At 37.9% G+C, this 25,544-nt stretch overlaps 1 protein-coding gene across 12 annotated transcripts in view; it reads left to right on the top strand.

The window, feature by feature from the left end:
- Positions 1-25,544, top strand: part of HDAC9 (histone deacetylase 9) — a 461,778-nt gene that overhangs the window by 419,181 nt on the left and 17,053 nt on the right. For all 12 annotated transcript variants that reach the window (XM_048304071.1, XM_048303997.1, XM_048304050.1 and 9 more), the window contains 2 exons: positions 12,138-12,271; positions 21,337-21,421. In XM_048304071.1, the coding sequence (XP_048160028.1) occupies positions 12,138-12,271; positions 21,337-21,421 (219 nt within the window). The remainder of the gene's footprint in view (positions 1-12,137; positions 12,272-21,336; positions 21,422-25,544) is intronic.

The raw sequence follows: 25,544 nt of genomic DNA, 5'->3' as shown, positions 1-25,544 counted from the left end.
CAGGAGTGGCTAACCCCAAGAGAATCTGTCACGGTTAATTGCAGATTTTTTGGTATATGCTTAGTGCTAAAGTTGCCTCTTCCACATGTGAAATTCACAGTTTGCCAAAATTCATCTTGGAGCTGGTTACTTTGAGATTTTTAATGAGTACTGTTCATATAGATAACACATTTTTATTTTGGGTAAATTTTGTAATAAAGGCTTTACAGTGTTTCATCAAGGAAAGGATTCATCACTGTTTCCATATAGACGTCCCCTGGAACACATGTATGGAAGTGATACGTGTGGTTTTCATATTGAACTTTCTAAGATGTGGCCTGAAATTTTGTTTATAGAAAAAAGAAATATCAAGAATTTAAGACACTGCACAGTTATAGTGGGAACAAGCAGAAGTTACATTTATGATGTCTGTGTTTCTGCTTCTGACTTTTTCTTGAAGAGGTCCTCGGAATTTTTTATTAGCGGCAGTCATTTGATGACTGACAAGGGAATACTCTAGGACTGGCAAAGTGTCACTACCTTTCCCTATAATACTCTCTGCTGTCCAATGAACTGCTGAAACCTGTCATTTCTCTCTCCTCATTTCATTCCTAATTAAGATAGCAGCAGCACATAAAATTAAACAAATGAAAAATTTGAATCTGGAAGCACTGAAAGTACCATCTATAGAGACTCTTTCCAGAACAAGTTTTCCAGTTTCGCACAAACATTCATCCATCTGTAGGATGAATGAGTTGCTCACTTCAGTCTTGCCTGAAATTGTTTACACACTCCTTCTTTGAAACAGTAAATCTAGAAATTGCATACAAAAACTGTGCACAAAGGGATATTATTTGGGTTGTAAGGTCAATTGCTCTGAAGTTAGACCAAGAGAGATTTATGATTGCTTGCACAATGGACCCCTTTTGCATATGCTGTAAGATAGAGATGTTAATTAAATGAACATCTACTATTCTGGACCTTTGCTTTTCTCTGCATAGAGAGGGCCATGTTCAGGTTTTAACTATAAGCCAGCAGTAAATGCTAACTTCATAGTTTCTGCCTAAAGCTAAAAAATATAGGAAATAAATGTTCCTCTACCTCTCCTCTGTATATCCACTGTTTTCTGTTATCCACTTTCCTATAATTAAAAGCAACCTTAAGAGCCATGAGTTCTGTGGTTGATAAAAAAAATGACATTGTGCTGCCCTAAATTTCTTGTTTCTTAAATCTTAATTTCAGATGAAATTAAAATGTTTTTATTTTTCTAATCTTCCAATATGTAACATCAACTATCAGGTCACTTATGCATTGCAACTGACCATGAAAAGCCATGGCCAGAAATTCAAGGCAAACTCTGATATAAATATTAACTTGCTTGCATTATATAGTGGTCCCATACAACAGGTACTAGTCATGTCAAAGCAAATTTCTCTCAAACATTTCCAGACATAGGGAGAGTACAGGAAGACCCAGTACAGAATGTGCAAGAAGTAAAAAAATCCTAGCCTGAAGGGGTCATAAGGACTATTCCTGCCTGTTTCTTGGGCATCTGAAACAGGATAGGAAGAAAAAAAGTGTGTTTTTTTAAAACCTTCTCTGCCTGCAACCACACACCTGCTCAATCACACCTGTATCAGCCCTGGTGGCTGCATGTGTTGGATTTCACACCTTTTGAATAGGCAACATCCAGATCTTATTCTGATTTTTAAAGATTCTAGCACTAAAGGAATGCTTTTTTATTAATAGCTATCACCACCAAAAATCATCTTAAGTTTGGAAATGTCTTTTTTCTTTACCTACCTGCAAGTACTTGTCCTCAGACATGTTTTCTACTCAGATATGAGCATTCAGTCCTTGAAAGTGTTATAATAAACACAAAGATTTACTGTGTGAGTTCACATTAGGTACAAGGAAAAGAAAAAAAAAATTCTTTGTTTGTTATCTTTGTTAAAAAGACTTCCAGGCCATCTTTGGGCTGTTCCAGGTTGGACTAGGTATATGCCAAGGCTCATCAGCTTGAGAGGGAGTCATACATCACCTGTGGAAGAGACAGAAGCCACCTTTTTCACTGCTACTAAGGATTTGTATAGATGGGAAAGGTAGTTTGAGTTTATTTGTGATGACCCATTAGAAAAAGGCATGGTCTGGGAAGATATATAAATAGATAAAAGGTTAGAAGGAGCAATTTTTATTGGTTCCTCAAGTCCAGATAAGTTCGGGAAACTTGTGCATTCACTTAAAATTTCTGTTCTGGTTGATAAAATGTGCATCTCCAAATATGCATTTGAGCTTTAATGTGTATTTTGTTCACAATTTCTAAACTTGTTTTACTATGGTTAAGAGAAGAAAAGTGTCTGCTTTTAATAGGCCAAGTTTTGCTCACAGTTCCAGAAATATAAATCCATTGCAGCCATTTGATTACTTCAGATCTTGTCTCTGTTGTCACAGATGGTAGGATGTCTGAATACATGGCAAGTGATGTGATTGCTACTAGGGAGACCAGCTTGTTGTCAAGTACCTGCTTATTTAAATGTTTTAATTGCTTTGAGTGTTATCATGAACACATTTGCCCACACATACAAACCTGTCACCTGGCACTGTGCCAGCTGCCTGTGCTTAGACCCATTTTTGGTTAGCAACTTATCACTGAGGAATCCAGAGTTCACTGCAGCCAAAAGCTGAATGATTTTCATGTTAATATTACTGGGGGACTGCCTCACCTTTCTCTGCATAGAAAGGATACAAAAGTATATCCCTAGGGAAAAATTCAGAAATGCTCTGCATCCCCTTATACAAAGATCAGACTTGCTCTGCTGTCCTTACTTTATGACCCTTTCTGAAGATTATATGAAAATCTGTTTCCTTGACAGTTTTTAGTTTCATACTCACATTCATTTTTTTTCCTGCTCATCCTGCCACATCTTTATTGTCTTTTAGTCACAAGTATATTTATTTATCACCTTATTTTATTAACCCAACAAACACTTTTATCTTTTTCCCAATTCTCCTATGTCCCTTTTTTAATTTCATCTTTGTCTCTCATGAGTGATTAATATTAATTAATTAATTAATTCCCTCAAACATAGTTTCTAGCACTAAAATCTAGGTAAAAACAGTGGGGAGATGCTAAAATTTTGGTCCATGACCATTTATTCTATGAAAATAAATCAGCACTTTAGCCAAAACTGAGAATGACTAAAAAGTTTCTCCTCTGCTGGAGTGACCTCTTCATGTCCTAATGAGTGGAACTGTTCTGGATTGAGTATTTTTCTCTGTTTATCTCTATTTATTTGTAGTGAGACAGTTGAATACCTTTCTTGTCTAGGGTTTCTAAGCAGCTTTGCTGTGAAGTTTGAATAATTTTTGCTCAAACTCTCAGCTACTGGGGCTCTTCAGCTTTCATCAGAGCAAAGAATAAATGCAATCCTGATGTTGCAATTTGATATACCTTATTTGCTAAGATTCTAGAGCCACTAGAGAGCTTTGAGCCGCTGCAGCAGGTTATTTTACTTCTAGCTGTTAGAACTCTGGAGGGAGAAACAGTAGCTATTCTGGTAGTAGATTTTCAGTGTCTCCAGATAAAAAAGTTGATGTACTGTTTTCCCTTGAAGAAGAAATTACTGTTGCTGCTCAAGAAACAGTATCTCAGTGTGGAATGAATGGTTTTTGCCCTGTTGTGAACTTCCCACTTTTAAGGAGTATGACTAAGATGACTGTTGCAGCTGCAACAACATCTGGAGTCCTCAAATTACCTTGACACTAGTTAGCTGGATTTAGGTCTGAGTGTTGCACAGAAATGCCATTGTTTGTCTTGATTTTTCTATTGTTCAATGAAAATTACAATTTATTTTAGGTTTGCCAGCTTCCCTTCATACTGCTGTCATGCTATGGTAACAGCAGAGATAGTGGTAATTTGCTTATATATGGATCCTGCAGAATCAGGAGTGGTTCTGCTCCTCACACTGAGAAAATCCAGAAAGCAGTGCTCCTTGACTGCTCAGCCACCTGAAGGCATTTTTCACCCAGGCTTTATGGTCATTGTTTTAACTTTCTCTAAGAAAAGGTAGAAAACCACTGAGTAAAGAACTCCATAAGGTTTCTGAACAGTTCTCAAGCAGTAATGGGTAGGTCACCACTTGGCTGCAGAATCTCACAGAAGGACTTTCAGATAACTGTATGTCGGAAGACTGGAAAGACAGGGATGAGATATTCAATATTCTAAGGAAATATTTTATTCTCATATATATTTCTTGGGGGACTGGGGGGGGGTGGGGAGGGGTGGTGTGGTAGAATTTCTGTAGAAACCAAGAGACCAGAAAATAAAAATGCCTTCTACATATTTCCACCTGTTGTGCATGAGAGAAAAGTGGCTTCAATCCTGCCTTCACCTGAGGCCCGTGCAGCTCCCTGCCACCTTTTCTTGTACTCCCAGCACGTTAAGGCTCCTGCAAACTCTGCTGTGTAATAACATGACTGACAAGGTTCTGACATAACTTCTCTATTCATGGAGAAGGCTGGATAGAGTCACCTATGTCATTCAAATGGTAGCTACAGTTGCTTTTACAATTCTGCCATTTCAAGGCATTTGTGTGTCCTTTTAATAGTATGAAGAGGTATAAAAGGGTTGTGGTCTGAGTTGAAATCACATCCTTAATTCTTACATGTTTTTGTAATAGAACAGCATAATAGAAAGCTGCTCAATGTATTTTAGTTGGAAATTGCAATTAAACAGAAGACTTTAAGGAGTCGGACCCCAAAGCTAGTTTCAGTACCATTTCCTTCAGCGAGTTTTACACATTACCTTTTCGGTAAGTGGTGACAGGCAGTGCATTTCTGGGTGATTATAGCATATGTCAGGTGGGGTTAATGGGCACAGGGCCAGAGGGAAAGTGAATAACTATATGAGATGTACAGTAATCTCTTTAGAAATGCACTGCCCTATTCCCTTCTGATTTTATAAAATTATGTTTATTGAACAATGTGATCCAAATCCTGAGGGGCAATAGGCCTCTGATACTGAGTTCACCAGGAAACTTGTTGCCAAATTGGTCAGGAAATAGAGTGTTTACTTCAAGTCTATCCACCTACAAGAACCTCTCCCTGATATCCTTATTGTATGTATGTTGCTAGTCTTGGAATGATGAATGGTCCACATCTGGAGGCTAGGTCTTTAGATAATGGTATATGCTGATTAACACTGGCTAAGGAACGAGCTCTTAATTTAATCTGATATGTTGATGTGGAAGGGTCAGTAAATGACTGAAAATAATGTGCGAGCCTTAATTTGTATGCTCTGAGAAACTGTGTAAGTTGGAAAGATCCTGTTGATTATCTTGGCAGAATATTGTAGACCATCTTCAGAAAATGGCAGTCAGTTCTTAGCTTCTGAGTGATGGGGTTTAAATCAGATCCTTTGTGTTAGTCTCCTGGGTCAATTCAACAGTAACTGACTTGGCTTTTCATCAGTTAGAAAAATAAGGCTAGATCTTCCCATCAGATTGTTTTCAGTTATAACTCAGTGCCCACATTTCAGCTATTCATGTATAACAGCAGAAACTTTGCCCCACATATTTTAAAAATGTGTCAAGTTGATTTTATAGGCAGTAGCATTATAATAAACTTCTCCAAACTTAATCAAGCTTACTGATTTATTTGGATAGTCAATAGTAGTATCTGATTTTCATTCCAGTGTGGATTAAAAGCAAATTCCTCATACTTTGAATTAGTTTTTTATCAGATGTCTTGTTTTTTAGCCAACCCCTTGCTGAGTCTAGACTCAGATTTGGAGATATAATCATCTGTAACTTGTAACATCAGATGCATATATTGTGTATCAGTTTAAATCAGGCAACTTGATCAGATTTGGAAGAAGTTATTATGATAACAGTAATACTACATGCTCTATCAGCTTGGCAGATTTCACAGTATGTGGGACAGATTTTCACAGATAATTATTAGGCTGATTAGTCTATCTCCATAGAATCCCTTTAGAGGGTTTTTAGTCTCCAGGAACAAAAAAAAAAGAAAAAGCTCTCCAAACTCCATGGAGAATCCCCTCACCTCACAGATGAAGCAACAGCCTTTTTCAAAGAGATCTGAATCTAAGATTCTGAAATACCACCTTGCTATATGAAGTCCTACAGCTCCTCTCTTCTGGCTTCTGCTTTCTGATGCAGAACAACTACTCATTCTTGAAAAAACAGTGAAGATCTCTGTTGGACGGATCATCTTGCATCCTGTCTGGCTTCACTTAGTAGAGGATTTTCTAAATAGGAAGCAAAATAAAAAAAGAGAGGAAGGATAGCATGGCAATGAAGAAATTATTACTTGGACCAGCTATAAGAAGGGACAGAGATTAGGGAAATGTAAGGAAACGGAGAAGAAAGGAAGACACAGAGCAAAGAGCTAGTAAGAACAGGGCTGAAACCATCCAGCCAGTTTTGAGAATATCCAAAGGCTCCTGCTTTGATTTTGGCACTGAAATCTGTGGTTGAATATTTTCCCTCTGAATCCACATAACAGCACTGTAACAGTTCTAAAAACTTCATCATTATTTTGTACATTACCATGACCTTTCCTGGAGGGTGCAGAATCCCTACTGCTTGATGCAAGTTACAAAAGAAATCCCTTCCTTTTATTATTAGCATGAATTAATTGGGAGAAGAGTTTGGGGGAGTGCTTTTCCTCCATGTATTTTCTCTGAGGAATATTTTGTCTTGTGGTTGGTGCTGCCTTGTGTGGTGAAAGTGTACAAGTTCCTCCCAGCTGAAGGACTAAGCAAATGCTATGGACTATATGACACACTTGGATACATCCACATCTCAAGTGAGTTGAAAATACCATCTTACTGAGCATTGCAAGGTCGCCTCTTCCTGTAGCAAGACAGGTTTGCATTATTTGGCTTTCAAAGAGGTTTCCTATGTATCCTTGAATATATATTAATAGAGATTTAATAAGTTATGTTCAGTGTAGCAGCTAAAGAACAGCTAATTATGAAAAATATATTACTGTAGACCTAACAGGCATGCAATAAAAACATCTATTACATAAATTGTTAATCCATAAAAATGTGTTTCTGAGACTATTGGTATTTATTTAACATACAATTACTGTCTAATTTAATCTAAATTAAATGCCTGCTTGAGACATGTAATTTGAAGTGTTACTGTGCTTCCTTCTCCCATATTAAAAGCAAGAAATCAGCAGCTAATGCCTGGAGGCCAAATGTACCATTTAAATTCGGGTACCTCAACACTAACATTTGTAATTTCAGCCATTTGGAAAATGTTTTTCATAAGAATGTATTTGGCGTTAAAATCTCCTTTTCCCCCTCACTCAAGGCCATGTCCTGCCAACTGAGTCAAGTCTCTGACTTCATCCAAATGAAGTTTTGATTCAATAAAAGGTCCTGAATTAAGAGCTGAGAATAAAGTATGTTCTCTTATCACAGAACACAAGCTTTGCAAAATGTCCCAGCCCCTGCTAGTGCTGGAAGGGTAAATTATCATTTGACTCCTGTATGGACGTATTTATTTAGAACATGTAGCCTGGTGACTCAGGAAGTTATGTAAAAACTGACCCAGTTAATTTTAGATGCTATTGTTGGAAGAATATCAATGAAAATTAATCAAATAGTCACAAAGGAACCGCAGGGAAGGAGCACAGAACACTGGTGGGTAGAATTTTGGCAGCAATCATCGCAACGGTTTTAATGAGAGGAAAACACATTCTCAAGTAAATCAGAGAGTAATGACATGATTAAATGGCAAATAATAGTTAAATACATGCTTGGAGGTCCAGGACAGAGACTGTGGAGGTTTTGTGTTTTGCATGTATTCCTCTCCACGCTGCTCCAAGTATCCAGAGCACCAGAGCTCTGCTTGTAATGTAGGGTTGGGTTGTAGCTTTTAAGACACTGAAGCCAAAAGAGCTGTTGGGGCCCTGCTGCTGAGGCTGAGAAAGCTAATGCTTTCTCCATAACTGTAAAGCTTCTCCAGCCTTTTGGTTGTTGACGTGTCCTTGTTCCTTCACCAGCCACCTCCAATGAGCAAGGGCCAGCACCACGGCTTTGTTCAGCCTGCCGTCACCCAAAAAATGACTGCGCAGGAGACATCTGCTCTCCTTATGCACAGTGGGGGAAAGGGAAGGAATCTCTCTTCTTCTGAGGCAGGTTTAGTCCCCACTAACTGGGTGTTTGTACATTTTCTGGCAAACAAATTGAGTTGCATATATGACTTTATGCAAACAAGGAGTGCTGCGGTGCTGGCTGGGAGTGGACCCCATCCATATGGCTCCTTTCCCTGTCTGCTGAGGAGAGGATGCAAAAAGAATAACATTTGCAAGTTGTCTTCATTCTCAAATGCTTCTTTGGCAAAATGAGAGGCTGTCCATACCAGCTCTGACTTCTTAGCTTTACTTCAGCCGCACGTAACACAACACACAGCTGTGTACCGAGCCTGTCGGAGGGGAGCTGACCAGGATAAGAGGTGTTTTACCTGCCTTCTGTTTGTCACTGTCCATTTCAGGTTATCAGAGTAAGGGTACCTCAAAAACAACAAAAGAAAACTGCAATAACTCTAGATTCTCTTTTTATAGGGTTTTTATATGGTTTTTGTTTTCCAGTGATTTTGGTCAAATGAGGCTTCAGAAGCCTCACCCATGCCATTCCTTGCTGCTTAGCAGAACTACAAAGGGGGGGGGGGGGGGGAGCTTATCTGTTACAAATAAAAAAACCTGGAGTCCTTACTGGGGCATCAGTCCACTAAAAGATGTGGAATTACTTGCTTAGATGGTAATTCAAGTGATCAGCACCCTGTGTGTCCTTCAATAGCAGCCTGACAACTTGCTCATTAGGATAATACAATAATAATTTTCTCTCTTTCTGCCTTCCCACACTGGAATAATTTCTTACAAAGTCTGAGCATATTATCTCCTCCAATGATAGTACTGGAGGAGGGCAAAAGGTATAATTAAAAATTACACGTTATTTTTTTGTTTTGAAAATTTATATTTTTACTTCAAAGGTTGTCAAATGACAGCTCATATACAGCTTAATGTCTCCAGTGCTTAACATAGTTTATAATGGTTACTGTCTTAATCTATTCTTCTCTGCTTGGATGTACAGTTGTGCACTCACAGATTTTTTTGTGAAGAAAATATAAAACACTTGGTGAGTAGGAATTTCAGAATTAGTAGTGGTTTTTTTCTTGTGGAAATCAAAGGTTAATCATAATATTTAAAAGGATGATAGCAAATGAATATTAAGTGCTTTTGCAAGTTCTACCCAACATATCCAAATGTTGGATCTGTTGATGAAGCAAGTAGTTTTAATGTTTAAATTACAGAAATTATGAAAATAATAGTTGGCACAAAATCATTCCCACAATCTCCTGGCACACTGCATGGGCCTAATTTTAAAAAATGCTGCACTTCTCTGAAATGCAAAATCACTGAGCACATTTACAAGAAGATTTCAGCAGGTACAGAGTAGAAGGGCAAGAACTGCTGCTGATTTCTAGATATTCATGTGAGTTGGAAGACCCAGGATTTAAAATGCTTGTCTGACTCCTTCTCACCTTAAGTTGGCCAGTGATTGATCTCCTTATATCAGGGGAGATGACGGATTCTTTTAATGGTGCTTGTTACTATTTTCTTCTTGTTTTCATTAATTATTTGGCATGAACTACAGCCCATCTTAAAACTATTACTTGACTGGGATTCCTTTCTTTCCATTTTCTTACTTCTGCACTCCAGGGGATTTCCTTGAGGAAGCTAACATCTTTCCTAGGATCCAAGTTTCTTTGTTAAGAATTTCCATAACTCATTCAGTCGCTGGCAATGTTGGTACTGTTGGCTAAAGTTATTTCTTCACTTTCTAGCAAGTCACCTTTACTTCCTCAGGGTAATTATACTGAAGAAAAGCCCCATCATGTTAATTTGGGTTAGAAACAATTTATCTTGTTATCATGATCTCTGTTTGGGGGGATGCTTTCTGTATCACTCATTGCATCCTGATTCAGACAGGGTTGATTATTATAGCACTGATACTAGGAAAATCATCAGGAAACCAAGCAGACAAACTAATATTGTAACAATGTCTGTATGGTTGTCTAAAAGAAGAAAAGGCTTAGCAAGAGTCTTTGCATGTATTGCCATACAAACTTCAGAAGATTACAGTGTGGAGGTAGCAATATTTTCAGTCATACAAAATTTTCCAAAAGTGCAGGGGAAACATGGTAGAGCTTTCCCTTCACAGAACCCGTATAACACAAAGGAAAATGTTGTCTTAATAGTGCCGTTGGATTCCTCACAGACTCAAAGGGTGAATTATAAAGGTGGGGAGACTGTGCCTGTTCATTCTTCTTCATTTCCTTTAAATGTTGTATCTTTGACTCACTTTACACTGTTGGCACACTCTTCTTATGAACCCAAAGATCTCGTGTGTAACATGCAGACAGAAATAAATTCTGTAGGTAAAAGACAGAAGAAATTGGCTAAAGATCAAAGGTTATCCTAATTCCACTCCTTCCTTCACTTTTATTATCCTTTCTAAATTTGGTCTTTTGTAGAGAGGAGTGGGTGGAGGAAGGGGGGTGTTTGGTTTGGTTTTTTTTTTTTTCATGAGGAAAGGTTGAGTTTAAATGAGAGTTTAAGATTTTGTTTTTTATTCAGCCCTTTATGTAATTTGAACCACAGTGTAGTTACTTTGCTAGAATCAAAACTGCGGTACTTTTAGGGTGAAGAAGACTGGGCAGTGACTCAAGGAAAAAGTATTTCACTTCAAGTGTTTCTGTGATCATCTCTATGTTAAGTGGCAAGTAGAGAAGTTTTGTTGTTTTGGGGTTTTTTTGTCTGTACAGCTAATCCAGATTTGATGTCATTAAAGTCTCTATTCTAAAACCAGTTGGAGATGTGCTTAACAAAGATGTCCATTTTACATCCTAAGATGAAAACAGAACTAAATGTGAGTTTGGAAAATTTCTCTGGAAAATATGCTTGTAATTTTCACAGTTTTAAGTTCTGGCGGTCTTCTTCACTTGGACTTAGTAAAAAGATGTTGATTTTCCTGTCTTTATGGAACTCCAGAGTTTAGCAGGTACTTTCTAATGCTTTATTTAAGGATATGAAATGCACTGGAATCAGTAGTGATGACCATCTATGGAGCAACTAGTACAGACCAAGTGGAAAAGTTAAGAACAAGATGTGATGTTTATTTAATGTCAATAGTTTCAAATCTTTGTTTATCATTTCTTACTTAAAAGAGATTAAAAAAAACCAATAGCTGTCCTAGGAAACTACCACAAAAATTGTTTCAAAAATTTTCACTCCTAATTGACATATTTCATGCCATTTTTCTTGTCATTAAAAATGTAATAAATTAATTTTACTTGAATCACAGATGAAAACTTTGTGGTAATGTCTGTGTAGTTATAGATCATCACAGAAAATGAAGCACCATCATTTTCGGCTATGGTGTAGAGTTTCTTAGAACACTGTTGGTCAGGAGTGAGTGATACTGGTAGAGATAGCTAAGAAGTTCTAGACAGTTTCAACTTATACCAAAACCCTGAATTAAAGTTGTTAGTGCTGCTTCCCAAAACACTTCAAGATGCAGCTAAGAGGTAACATATGCTTCCACTATCTCTCAGTCCGTGATTTTATATTATTCTGAAACCTCAAAAACAAAGGAAGAAGCAATTTTTAAATAAAAAGCCCTTCATCATCCCATTTGAAAAGCACAGTTATTTTTAATTATAGCACCGTAGTTTAACTACAAATATTATTTGTCATATCAATGCCATAGGGTTATGTCAGATCTCTAAATAACGTGGGTATATGTCACATTGATATAGAGAATCAAGGTGATAATGGTCAACAAAGATAAGAAGAGAGACATCCTCATGTTTCAACTAATCTCCAGCAATGAGGTATCAGCATGAGGGGCATTATCTCACATGTGCCTCATACAAAATTCCGATACCAACTCCAAAGCATCTGCAGTGGGCCATGGTCAGAAACAGGATACTGGAATAAGTATATCCTATGCTCCCTGCGCAGTATTCCAGAGCTTTCCACACTCTCATGCAGCAGATGTGAAACATGCCTGCAATATTTGTTCTGCTTTCATTATTTGCACTCCTGTGTTTGAATCCCAGGTTTTGGTCACCTAACCAAGCAATTGCTGAAGCTGGCGGACGGCCGCGTGGTGCTGGCACTGGAGGGAGGACATGACCTTACTGCCATCTGTGATGCCTCTGAAGCCTGTATAAATGCCCTTCTAGGGAATGAGGTAAAACATAAACCATGCTAGGTGGAGAGAATGATCGAAGTTTGCTGGAGCTGCTATCTTTGATATTCTTTTAGTAACTATGGTGTCAGCCCTTTTTTCATTTGGTAAAAAAACCATGGAATTTGAATATGTCTTAGAAATGAACAGACCTCAAATGGGCTGATTTGCATAAATACCTCTAAATTAGATGATTATACAAATCCTTTAGTGTATGCCTAAATTATTCCCAGTTCTGAGTAATATTTAAAACCTCCAGTTTGCTTTTAGCGATGTGCTGAATACGAGACTTGACATCATTGGTAGTCATTGGTGTGCATATCATCTATTAGGAACGGACCTTTTCGCCATCCATCATGGAAAAAAAATGGCTTTTTCAAGGTAACTGGTAATCTCAGAAACTGGATGTTGCAGAGACACATTTTTTGCAGTATTTTGACTCTTCAATTTGAAACATTAATAAAAATGTGTACAAAACTTAAAAAAAAAATAACAACCAACTTATAAATGAAGATTCAGGTTGATCTGAATACAGTTGAAATAGAGTTTCCAAGAGATATCAAACACTGTATGTTAACAACTTTTGAGAGGATACTATAAGACTAAGTAAATAGGAGTGTGTGCTATTTATGTACACAAATGCGAGATAAGGATTCATATTAGTGAAACTTTTTCTGCTGTCCACTAGAAAATATCTTTTATCTTAGAAATACAGTGAGAAGAAAAAAAATTGCTGAAGTTGCAGCCAAAATAATTTATGAAGGGACAAAAGCCTTTACCATAAATTTTGAATTTTGCAAGATCTTGTTATAAAGTGGAGTATGCTACTTTGTTTCCCCCTCAGGGGAAGTCTTAATAGCTATATAATCTCTCCAATCAAATGTATTAGTGCCAAATTGCAAGCTAGTCTGCCAGTTCCCTTCCACTTCAAGGCTTCATACCTATGTGAATAAGGTGAAGTAATGTGTCTTCTGATGGATGTTGGGTAGAAGAATTTTCTAAGTGTTTTTTTAAACCTTTGCTTTTCATCTTTATGACACATCAACAATGCTTATTATTTTTTACATTATACATACAATGAAGAAAGTGTTCGCTTTTTCAAAAATATTCTCAGAAATGTAAAGCAGACACCAGAAACAAAAGAGAAAGGTTTCAATGGGTTTTATCTACTGTCACATTTGACAAACTCCATAAGGAAAGTTTTCCAGTGTGGTAGTATATGCTACTAAAAGAGCTGCTCAGCGCAATGTTAGTTCTTTTATTTAGGTACTGGAACATGGAATACGTAACCCAGCTTGAGGCATTTGACAATCTTAGTGAATGCAGCATTGCCTTCCTGATCAGCTGACATTCACTGATATTTCTGTTGACATCTTCCCTGTGATAGTAACTTACGACATCAGTGGCTTTTCATTGCATTTCTAAACTCATTCCCTGAAATTTGCACCCTTGTGGGATTAATGTGAATTGTATTGTGCTAATGATGTGATGTATCCTCCTCTGTGTGGGTGCCTGGGTCCCTCTATCCAGTTATGACCATTTGGTGGTGCTACCCATTTATGGAAACTGCCTTATTTTGTTTACCACTATATCACACCCAACTACTATTTCTGCTATCAGTGACATCATCCAAGAAAAAATACGGATTGTGAGAAAAATGAATAAGTGTACTGGAATAAAGATTTTCTTCCATTTTATTTTAGAGTAATTGGAGACTAGAAAATTAGATAAATTGTGAGTCTATCTGTTTGCAAAATATAGCAAAGTAAATTTCAGGAGAGACAAAAATTCGCTAACTCAGAATGAATACAAAAAACCTATGCAGTCATTGTAAATTCACTTGTAAAAGAACATGGTCCTTAATAATTTGAAACATCTCAGACAAGAAGCATTATTCTCATGTCGTTTTGCTCACAACATTGTCTTCTGGGACGTGCACCAAATGGTTTGGTGCTGCAGAATTTCAAAGACAAAGTATGCTATGGCTGCAAAGAAAAGTACTCCAGAGAGGATGTTGCTACCAAGAGTACCACAAGAAACCGACATTGGCTTAAAAGAATAAGTAAAGTAGTGCCAAGAAGCAGGCACTACTGAGAAAGTCTGATACCTAGAAAGCAGTCAGAAAAAGATTTATGGCGATATGCACCACGTGGCCCACAGCATATACACTGCTTGATTTCAGCATACTATGCATGAACTTGCACAGCGAACTCCAAGCATGTTCTGCCAAGGACAGGAAAAAAAAATTCTTTAAACAACAAATTACTGTAATTTGAGGATGCATTCTTCCCTGAATGCAATTCTTTACAGGTGATTATCAGGATAATTATAACTTATTATCTGCCTTTCACTTTTACAAATAATGGTATATGGTGCACCCCAAGTTTAAAAACACTGGCAAGATTAACTTCAGTTCTAAACACTACATGTAATTGAACTCCAATTAGAAAGGTTGGGAAAGGCCTTTGTGAGGTACCCTGCAGTTTGTCAGATGTATTTATTCATGTGCTGAGGATTAGAATTCATAAACATTTTGCAGAGCTTTTTGAAAACTTTTTCTTTTCTTTTGTTGTTTTTGGCCAGGACCTCTCAATACAGAAATTCACTGCTTCATGTGTTCTATTACTAACAGAATAACACTTTTTAAAAAATTATAAAACTAGCCACACTTTCAACTTTCATGGAGTGCTGGTCTGATTTGTTACCTAAGAGGTAACATCAAGTTTACAAATGCAAAATGCCTTCTTTTCTTAATTGCCCTCAGAGAATCAAGAACGAAAACAGGTTGACATGCAACATAGATGTTTTAATTTATACATGGCTTATAGCTTAGTGATTTTTTTAGTAAGATAACTTCTCACTCTTTTAAAAAAAGTGAGTGACGACACTAGGAAAAGAATACCATATCAAATTAATCTTCTTTAAATAATTTGGGCGTGGAAGGACTGGTATTACTAACACAGCATGTAGAGGAGATCCACACCCTTTCTGACAGCAACTGGAAAGAAGGCAAGACATCCTATAGTACCTGAAATGGCTGTTTGGTTTGGTTGTGTGAATACCTTCTTAGATAATAAGCAAACTAAAAAGGAAATTATAGAATTACGGATAAATTTTATAAAGATCAATTTTTAATTAGAAGGTTTACATATAAAATTACTTTAAAAATATTTTGATATCTTAGGTTTTCCTCTCCATGCTTCTGTTTACAAGCAGAAAGTTTCCATGTCACTTTGAGAAAAATCCATTTGACCATTTGCAGACCTAATTAGAAGCACTGTAGGTTATCTCCTTGGAAGGAAATCTTCCTAAGGGGTGAGAAGAGATTAAGCAGCTGGGTTCCCTTGAAATCCAAAATGTAAACATGGAAAACCTTCTGGAAGGTGAAAAGGAAAGATGACCATCAGCTGCCTTAAGATATCCCTGAATTTTCTCAATGTGATTTGAGAACTTGTCCATTCAGAACATCTGTCAAAACAAAGGAAAAGATGCATTCAGATAATTCCAAAAGAATCATTGCTTTTAGACCTTTCTGAGATTATGATATGCATGCTGAAAATTAAATTTTTTCACTTATTGTGACACCTTTTAAATGATTCTACAGTTTTTCACACTTTGATTATATAGATTTAAATGCTCATTCTTAAAGTATATATAGATACACATATTACTTCAATTAAGAAAACCATTGAATATAAAGATTTGTATTTTATTCCAAGAAGTCTGTGAAAATTGGGTTGAATATTGAGATTTTCCCCCAAAATCTTCATCATGGAGTATGGAAATTCTACACTACTTTTCCAGTCCTAGTTATGGTGCTATAAAGAGCTCTGCTGTGACTTTCAGGTCCAGGTGGTGGTAAGTAATGCTGCTCTAGACATGCAAGGGTAGGTTCTGCTTTCTTTCCTCCACATTATTTTTGAAGACACACTACTTGGATTTAAAAAATCCTTGGGCATGGGCTTTCCTTGAGTCCAGTATGCTAAATCCTACATCTTATTTCCAACATAACTGCATTCAGATAGGGGTTCTTCTGCAGCCAGAAGAGTAAGGAAGGATTCTTTCAAGGACACAACTTTCAGAGTCAAAATCTAAGGATTTAGCTCTTCCTTCATCCCATCCCTTTTAAAGCAGACAGGTTTGCTAGCTCCATGGGGCACAGAAGTCAGTCTAACATCATGTCTGTCCCTCTGATCTGTCTACAGGTTTGGGCAGCATCTCTTAGCTCCCTGTGGCACAGCAGTTTTCTGTGGTCTGTAACAAGTGATAATTACTCACAGACGGTGTCATGCTCTTCCTTGCACAGAGGATGCAGAGAAGTGCAGTCCTCAGTGTCTCTGCCCAGCAGGATCCTGCAACAAGGCGCAGAGAGGATGCATGTCTGCTCTCATTGACTGTGGCGGCCAAGACTGAATTTGGCCCCAAGTGTAAAAACATTTTTAAGTGACTAAATTTAACATCTTCTAGTAAATATTCTTCTGGCTTGAATTTCAGTCTGAAGCAGAATTTGACAAAACATTGTGATTGGTTGGCTCCCAAGAATGCTTGAAAACTTACACCAATTTTCTTGCAGAGTGTGAAGTATGTGCTTCTTTCTTGCAATCTGTTGAGCTGGCATTTAGGAGGGGATGGTAATTTAAGTGGAAAGCTTGTACTCTGCAGCTTTCCTGCTGATGATGAAAAGTTGGCATTTTCTCCTTTGTGGAATTCAGTGTGAATCTGGGGCTGCTTGCCAGCGAAGCAGTGAGCTCTGCCAAGAGGGCCTGGACTGCATTAAAAGGGGTTATTTACCAGAACAGGTAAGCATTTCTCTCTCCAAAATGGAGATATTCGTGGAAGTGAATATGGCCTGAGATCAATTTTAAATTGTATGGTAAACTTGCTCACAATCTCACATCCTCATTGTTAATCTGAGTCTAATACTAGAAAATAATTAATGCCAGGTTTAAAACATGGGTCAGCTGCTGCTTCAATAAACCCAGAGTCTAGAAACAGAGATCTGGATGAGGTAGGAAACTGGAACAGTGTGTGTGCCAGAGGTCAGCATGGTGACATCAAAGTTCCCAAGGTGGGCAGTGCTAGTCAGGAAGTGGTTTGGCCAAGGAAAGAGAATATTCTGATTCCAGAGTTACATAATTCCAAGGTATTGCTTGGTTTTCAGGGACTGGCAGTTGCTCATCATCCTTTGTGTCTTTGAACTTAGTCCCTGATGAAATCTGATTTATTTACTGCATTGTAACCATTGATCACAAAAATACCTGCTTGAAGTGTTTATATGTAAACAGAGAGTGCAGAAACTCTGAGAAGATTGCTAATATAAGAACACATAATGTAAGAGGACCTGTGAGATCTTTGAACTTAGTCTTCCGCAATCATAGGCAACACTAAGAACAACAAAGCTCGGTCTTCATGCTAATAGGTTTTTACACAGTGTAACAAAGGGGGGTTGTGATTCTTCCCCCTGCAGCCCTGGCATCCCTGAGGAGCCTGCCTCCTCCCTTTCCTATGCTTCTGGCAGATGAAACTCCTTACCTTACACTTGCCTCACTTGTTAGTAATCTCTAACTGCACTCTGCAACACTCTTCACTGAAGCTAATCTTGGTACTTAAAAACATGACAGTGCTAAAGACAACACGGATATTGCTTGAATTTTCAGCTCAATACAGACTACTGTAGTTTCAGATTCTCTCCACATTCCCAAGGATCAATTCAGATCCCTTTCTGGGCACATGAAATTTCCATCGTTAATTCCTTCTTCAAACATTTGTTGATATGCCTCTGGCAGATTTTGGCATACCAAGTGATTTTTTGCCCATTTACATTGTTTTTCCTACTTTGAAAATGATTAGTGGACACAGTTTCTACTTTCATCTTCTACTTTGGACAGAAAAGCCCAATTCAGCCATGTAAAAGCTTTGAAAATGTGACCCTTTGTGTCTGGTCCAAACTGTCTCTCCAGTGGTTTGGTTATTTCTGCAGACTTGAGCTGTTCTTCTCTGAAAGATTTCTTTCCTGATGGTGTCTTTCCAGTGCTCTTTTCAGGTTCTTTTCTATTAGCCTCCAGATTTAATAGACTTCATGATCTGAATGCCAATAAGTGTAGGAGGGAAGGTGATGGTGCCGTATATGCCAACGGTAGAGTAATTTCTTTTGTTCAGTATTGGGTCTAACTGCTGATATTTTCCAGGGACACCTCTGTGTCTATATGGTTATATGCAACCAGTGGATAACTGCCAACAGAATCCTTCTTTTGAATGCAGACAGTCTCAATTCAGAGTGTACAGAAATAGCTGCCATAGCCCACTGGCTTTGTTTCTGCAGTGTTTTTGTAATGGAACTGCATTTTGGGCTGTGCAGGATATATGATGTAATGAACTTACTTGTGGAGCCTGATAAAGTTTCCCTGATATGAAAGAGGGTCCAAGCTCTGTTGCATGGTACTTAAGAATGAGGAGACAGAAAGGCTTAGGAGCCTGCTTCAGCCAAGCTTGGAATATAAAATGAAAGTTTTGTGGAAAAAAAGTTAAGGAAATGATCAAACATGGCCGTTATACTCACATCGCCTACAAAACTGTTAGCAGTGCTAACAGATGGAGTAATGCTTAGGATAGGTGTTGTATGTTTTACTCTTTCCTTTCTATTCTTTAAGGATTCATCAGCTCATGCTGATTTCTAAAAACATGCCTGCCATTTCTAAATATCCACCTGATATATCTAGATATTCAAACAAAGCTTACTTGTTTTAAAAAAAGCTCTATACTGGTAAATAAAGAGGTGGTTTTGATATATCAGGGAAAATCAAACTTTTTAGGTTTTGGCTCTTGCAAAAAACCAGCTTCAAGTACAAATTAATAAGTTAATTAATAATTAGTACAAAGGGTCTGCATATAGTTTGTACAAAAGGTCTGCCTAAAGAATCTTGGGGTACTCAAAGGGCAAACCAAGATGCAGCTCTCACATATTGCAGCCTGGCAATTCCATACCTTTTACTATTATTCCTACTGCTATGGCCTGGAGCTATTTTTTTCTGTTTCAGGGAAGTGAATTGGTCATCAAAGCCTTAGGAATTAGGAAATTGATGAAACAAAACTTTAAACTACTCTTTGCTTCTCCTTAGGTATTCCTGCACCCAAGCATGACCAAACAGAACTTCAGGGTTTTGTATTCTTCCTGGCCAAATGATAGATCACTTTAAACTGAAAATGACTGGTGATAAAGCAAATGCTATTTATCTGCATAACTCAAAGTATGGATTATTAAGGTTATTATATGGATTATTTTTCTAAAATCTGTAAAGCTTGATCTGTTGGTTGGCATTTTCATAAATGCACAGTTCGCCCCCAGGCACCTGAAAGAGTTACCAGATAGAGCCACCTATGAAGATGACAAAGTAAATGTGGTTCAAGGATTGCAAAAGCATCTGAAATATTATTTGTATTGTAATTGCTGTCTTTGTGCTAATCCATGATACGTATTTGATAGCAATAAACTTTCTTTACACTTTGGCGTCTTTGGTAACCGAGTAGAGCTGGGACCCAGTCAGGTCCAACCAGCACTTCTCTGCACAGTTGATCACTGTGCAGAATGGACTGATTTATACTATTTGAAAACAAAACATAGTGCTATTGTTTCTAGCCAGAAGAAAATCTTCCAGCTGCAATCCCATATGGGCTTCTAAGGAAATAATGACATGAACAGCCCTATTCATTTTAGTTACCAAGACTCCAAAAGACTGGTGATATTTGCAATGTCTTTATCACTGACAGGCATTCACTGCTGATTGTAGTGGCAGGATCCCAGAAGTTTCGGGATTTGTAGCTGAGCTTGCTTAAAATAGCACCACTGAGGGAGTATCCACACTGCCATTACTTCCCACTATGTGTGCTTGGATCAAAGTTGATTTTATCTAGCTAGTGAGTAGCAATGCAGCAGTAGCAACCTGGAGGACAATATATGATGGCTACTGAACTATTAACTTCACAAAGGAAGCTCCTTGGGTGGGCTTCACTTGACCTAGTTTAAAATAGACCCAGGCAGGCTTAAGAAAGGAGTTTTGTCTGCAGTACAGATGTCTCCTGTCAACGGTGGTTGAACTTCCTCATCTTTAGAGAGGAGAGATTGGTATTGATATCGCTCATTTTTGTCCACCTTGACACAGTTGCTATTCCTCAGGACGCATGCCTGCACACCCAGCTATGGTCGCTTATGTGGGGAAGCAGAGGAGCTTCATGTCTCTCAGCATAGTTCAAAGAGAATATAGTTACTACAGTGCAAGGAGAAACATTCGGCCCAAACAATTTTTTTACCATTTTGTCCTTGGAGAAAATGTGTGGAAGGTGGACAAAAAAGCACGTGGGTGAATTTGAAAATACAGTTTGCTTTTTATATTTATCAATTACAGGGCAAAAATTACTATGCAGCAACTGAACACTTCTTTCTGCTAATGCAGCCCTACTTAAAGAATGTACAATTAAAACTAGCTAATTAAAATGCAGCTGATTCTATAAAAAACTTACTTAGGGAACTCTTACTGCTAATCTGCATAACCATTTTTTATTTACTATTTTATTTGAAATTAATGTTACGCTAGTAAACGCAGCTGTGTTTTACAGTTTTCCCCTATAAACCTTAAAATGTGTAAGATGGTTAGACGTAATAACACCAGAAAAATAAAGATAATAGAGTGCACACTTTGGTTCCAGTGCGGCTTCAGCAAAGTTTTGTTTGGAGTGCCCAGCTGCGTATACAGACACAGTGGAATTTGGTTTGTGAGGAACCTTCAAAAATCACACAAATAACTAGCATTTTTTTAATGAATAATACACAGACATGCACCTGCTTCTGAGACTCCATAGATTAGTCTTGCATCCAATAGAAAAGCCCCTTGGAATTCAATTACATGGCTGGAAAACAGAAAACAAAATCATGACTATACATTTAGAACTGATACCAGCAACATATTAACCAGTTCTTGGGCTGAGCTTTTCCTGAGGATTAGACTGTTTCAGTTTGTTTTATGTCCCTGTGGCTTACTGAATATTTATATTATTCTATTCTATTCTTTCAGCTGGAGCCTCTCCCAGAAGATATTGTGCACCAAATCCCCAATATGAATGCAATAGCTTCTTTAAAAAAGACCACTGAAATTCAAAGTATGTTTCTCAGTTTGAGTTGGTGGGTTTCTGGGCTTGGGGTTATTTTTTATTATTAATTAATGTCATAGACATTATTGTTTCAGAGAAAAGAGTGGGAAAATGTTTTATGTATAAGTTGACATGCTTTGTCTAATATTTATATATATATATCTATGCTTTTATTTTTGCTTCTTCAACAGCTCTTTGTTTCTGCCATGTATTTAGCCTTGAAAAAGTAACCCATTAAAATTATTTAAACATTTCTGATTCCTGAATATTCCCAAATCTTTTCATTCCACAGCAGCTTGGATGAAATAGATGTTTGTCAGTGAGGGACAGGAACAGACAGGTAAATTAGAGCTCTAACAAATAGCTTGTTCAGATTCTGGTTTTGCAGCCCTTTACAAGGTACTCACTTTGAGATTCATAGGAGCTTGAGGTAAAGCTGAAAAGCTCAGAATGGCCACTGATCCATGGAGCAGTGCTAAAAAATACATTATGTTATTGTTTCTGAGACAGAGGGTACATTATTGCTTCACTTGTGTGCTCTGACCCCAGCCATTAGCTACCCAGATGCTTTAGGGCATTTGCTCATTGAAGAACTTTATGCTATCAATTGCTTTAATCCAACTGAGCACACTTCCCTTAAGTTCTCTAATCTTCTGCTCTCTGCCATTCTACTGAGGCAGTGGGAGCTTCCTGACTTCTACTGTTTGCTGTCTCCTTAAGAATAACAAATGAATAACAAATGTTTTCCTTTATTTGAGATGAATCACAAATGACTGGGATTCTTCTACATAAAATAAATGCAGTTTTTAGAAGGGACATCATGCCTAATTCACTGTTCATGCAGTACTCTCAATCAGATTTTAGTTGCAAAGTGGCAAAGAAAATTCATTGTAGGTATATAATTCATCCTGCATATCCAACAGACACCGAGATATGCAAATGCTGCAATTAAATCAGCTGTATATAATATATTCCATTAAATCCTTTTTTGCTGACTGGTATGTTCTCAGGTAGCTCATGAGTTAAAATTCCCTGTTAATAATCTGTTAATGATCTGGAAGGAGTCAGCAAGTCAAGGAGATTCATGTACTGTGCAAGATAGAACAGATTTGTAAATGATGATAAGGGCAGAATGCTACACACAGACCAGAGACACAAGGAAAGGAGATGCAATTCTGTTTGAACTAAAACATGTATATAATGGAAAATGGATCTGAAACCAAAAAATGGTGAATTGAGAAACAGACAAACAGAAGACTAGGAATACACACAAATGGTGGCTGTTGAGAGAGAAGGTGTGGATTTAGGAACAAATATATAGTGTAAGTCTGAAAACATAGTCCAGAGATCTGCAGAATGACTTAATTTTGCCACAATTAGGTTTCAGCTGAACTGGTACAGTCATGCAGTCCACTGGGCTGTTCTTCTGAAACCTAAGTCAGGCTGCTCAGGGTTTGGAGTTATTTACATACAACATTCTGCCTTTCCTTGCAGTTACTACCTAAAAAGTTATGTATTCCTCATTTTGTCTGGAGAGAGACCAAGTATTAGAAAGAAGTATGTTTGGATGATAGAAAGGAGCCCCGAGGAAGTTCAGTGCAGCTTTGTGATGCATATTTAGGTCTAAGAGAAGCAAGTACCTGTTCAATATTTTAGAGAGTTATACAGGCTGGAGAGCATTAGGCTGTTGAGTAGCATCTCAAGACGTACTGAGAAAGCCTGATTTGTTTGGATCATTGCTTGCATGCATATCGGTTTTGTATTTCTATGATCCAACTTTCATAATGAACATTAGCAATATTTTATACCAAATAAGCCCCTCCTCTGTGCATTTTGCAAAACCTTGAAGCTACAATACTTAGAAACTAAGAGACAACTTTTTTCTAACTAGAATAGAATTTCTATACATGTTTTGTATTGACAGTGATCCAAAGCTCCTTTAGAAATGTAATACTTTTGGAATTAGTAGTTCCCAAACCTACGTAATAGGCTACTTCTAAACAATCCTGTTCACTAGCAGAATACCAACCCCAAACACCTTTTTCAAGCAAGCCATGATATGGCATATCCAAATCTATCTATGAAAGGTAATTACAAATGCCTACAGCAGTGACAGAAACATTCCCTTTTATTATTTCCTGGTAATAGTCAGTGCTCCCACAAATCGTTGAGGGAGACTTAAGCACATTTTCATGCTGAAAGCCAAAGTATACCTAGAAGACTGATTTGGTTTCATTTTTTTTTTCCTTGCAATCCATGATTGCTCAAGTTTTGTATGAATGAAACCAGCAGTATGCTTCATTCTTTCCCTTGAGCTCCACCAAGTTCTTGTCAATGAATGTAGCAGAACTGGTGGAATTTCACATTCCATTAGAGCACAGTAGAAATGGCATTTTCAGAGATGGGAGCAGTTTGAGGCTGATGATTTTTGACTTCTTTTAACTATGAACCCACAGCATGCATCCTAACAAAGCTCCTTTGCAGCTGCATGCTGTGATTGCCTCTCCATTCTGTAACACTTAGCCTGCAAATCTTTGGGCTGAACACTCATTCAAGGCCTGTATGTTTCATGTACAACAAATAAATGTTGTGCTGGATAAAAAGAGTCTTGCAAAGGCGTTCTGCTTACCCCAGGTATTTGTAAAGTACAGTTTTCTGATTTTAAAGAAAAACTTGTAATTGCTTTTTCACAGTATCACAGAGATTTCTTTGCATGAGGTACCTCCTGCTACCTGGATGCTGTTCCTATTTGGGATTGCTGAAACATTTCCCCCCACAAACCACAAACACCCTGCCCTGTAGTTCTGTTCTCCAGGACCCTCCACTGCAGTATATGGGCTGCCACCTGCCTCCTGGCCTGACTGCTCTCTCTATCGCTGAAGCACCTCTCAAAACACAGCCCTCAATGCAGGAAAACAAGGAAAATCACCAATCGCTTGGGAGCGAAGGGCAGTTAAATGGGCACAGAAAGCCCACTAATGTGCTTGAATTGGCCCTGAGTTTTAATGTTACAAGAAAGTCAGGATTCAGGGGGCAGCTGGTGTGTAAGCCTGTGAGTGAATGAATGAATGTGATGTAGCAATCCTCAGTGATGCTGTTTTATTGTTGCTGCAGGAGAGCAACACAGTGGTAGCTGGGTACTAATATTTTATTTTATGAATAAAAGCCCTTGAAAACTCCAGCAGTGAACATGGGTTCATTTCTTTTATAGGCAAGAGGGGGTATTATTCCCATGCCAACAGATTTGATTTTCTTGCACATCTGTTTCTGCAACAAAAACCCCACCCACTCTGTGAACATTTAGCTCATAAATTATAGGGTTTGAATTGGGTGTATATTGCAAAGACTGACTTTTGCACATAGGATCTGTGAGAACATTGTGGAATGCTCATATAACTTTTTTGTTTGTTTTTAGTGTGTTTTTTAATGAATAGAGAATATGGTCTCTGAGCACAGTAATAATAGAGAATATTTTTGTCTTGTTTTTATAAAATTTGCCAGGCTCCAATCATTGAGCCTACTGTTATGTACATAACTTTTTTAGCTCTGTCTTTCATGTTTTGGAGCAAAGCCAACCTCCTAACACTTAATCTCAACTTTGTAGGATACTTAATACACTTTACGTTTTATCCCCAGAAGGTCCCCGTTATTTAAAGATTCTGCTAACTACTCAAACGTGCACACTATTAGAGTTCAAAGAAACACTCTGGCCATGCTCACTGCTTGTTCTTGAAGATTGACTTGGGCTTTCATCTTGCAATGATGTTTTTGAATAAAGACATTTTCAGGCTTTATTGACAGCTGCTTTCTCACTGGAGGGAAAAGTTCATCTTTCCAAAAGCCTGAAACTGTGTTGAGAGCTGTGTTACCAAAGAGGGAGTTTTCAGCAGCCTTTCTGCAGCACAGGCAGCACCACTGCTGGCCTGGCCTCCCAGCTGTCAAAGCCTCCAGCTACCCTCTGGATAATCACCTCAGCTCAGCCTGCTGCCCAGCTGCCAAAATCCTCCTTTTAGTCCTTGGAAAGGTCCCCTACTTGATCCCCTCTCTTCCACAGCTGTTGAAACCCTCTGTCTAATTCCCAGATAAGTACCCTGATCCAACCTCTGCAGCAGCTGCTGAAAGCTTCTTGCTA

This window comes from Corvus hawaiiensis, chromosome 1 (assembly GCF_020740725.1).
Source record: "Corvus hawaiiensis isolate bCorHaw1 chromosome 1, bCorHaw1.pri.cur, whole genome shotgun sequence".
Taxonomy (NCBI): Eukaryota; Metazoa; Chordata; class Aves; order Passeriformes; family Corvidae; genus Corvus; species Corvus hawaiiensis.
The sequence above is the reverse complement of the archived record's forward strand: the minus strand, read 5'-3'. Positions and strand labels throughout refer to the sequence as shown.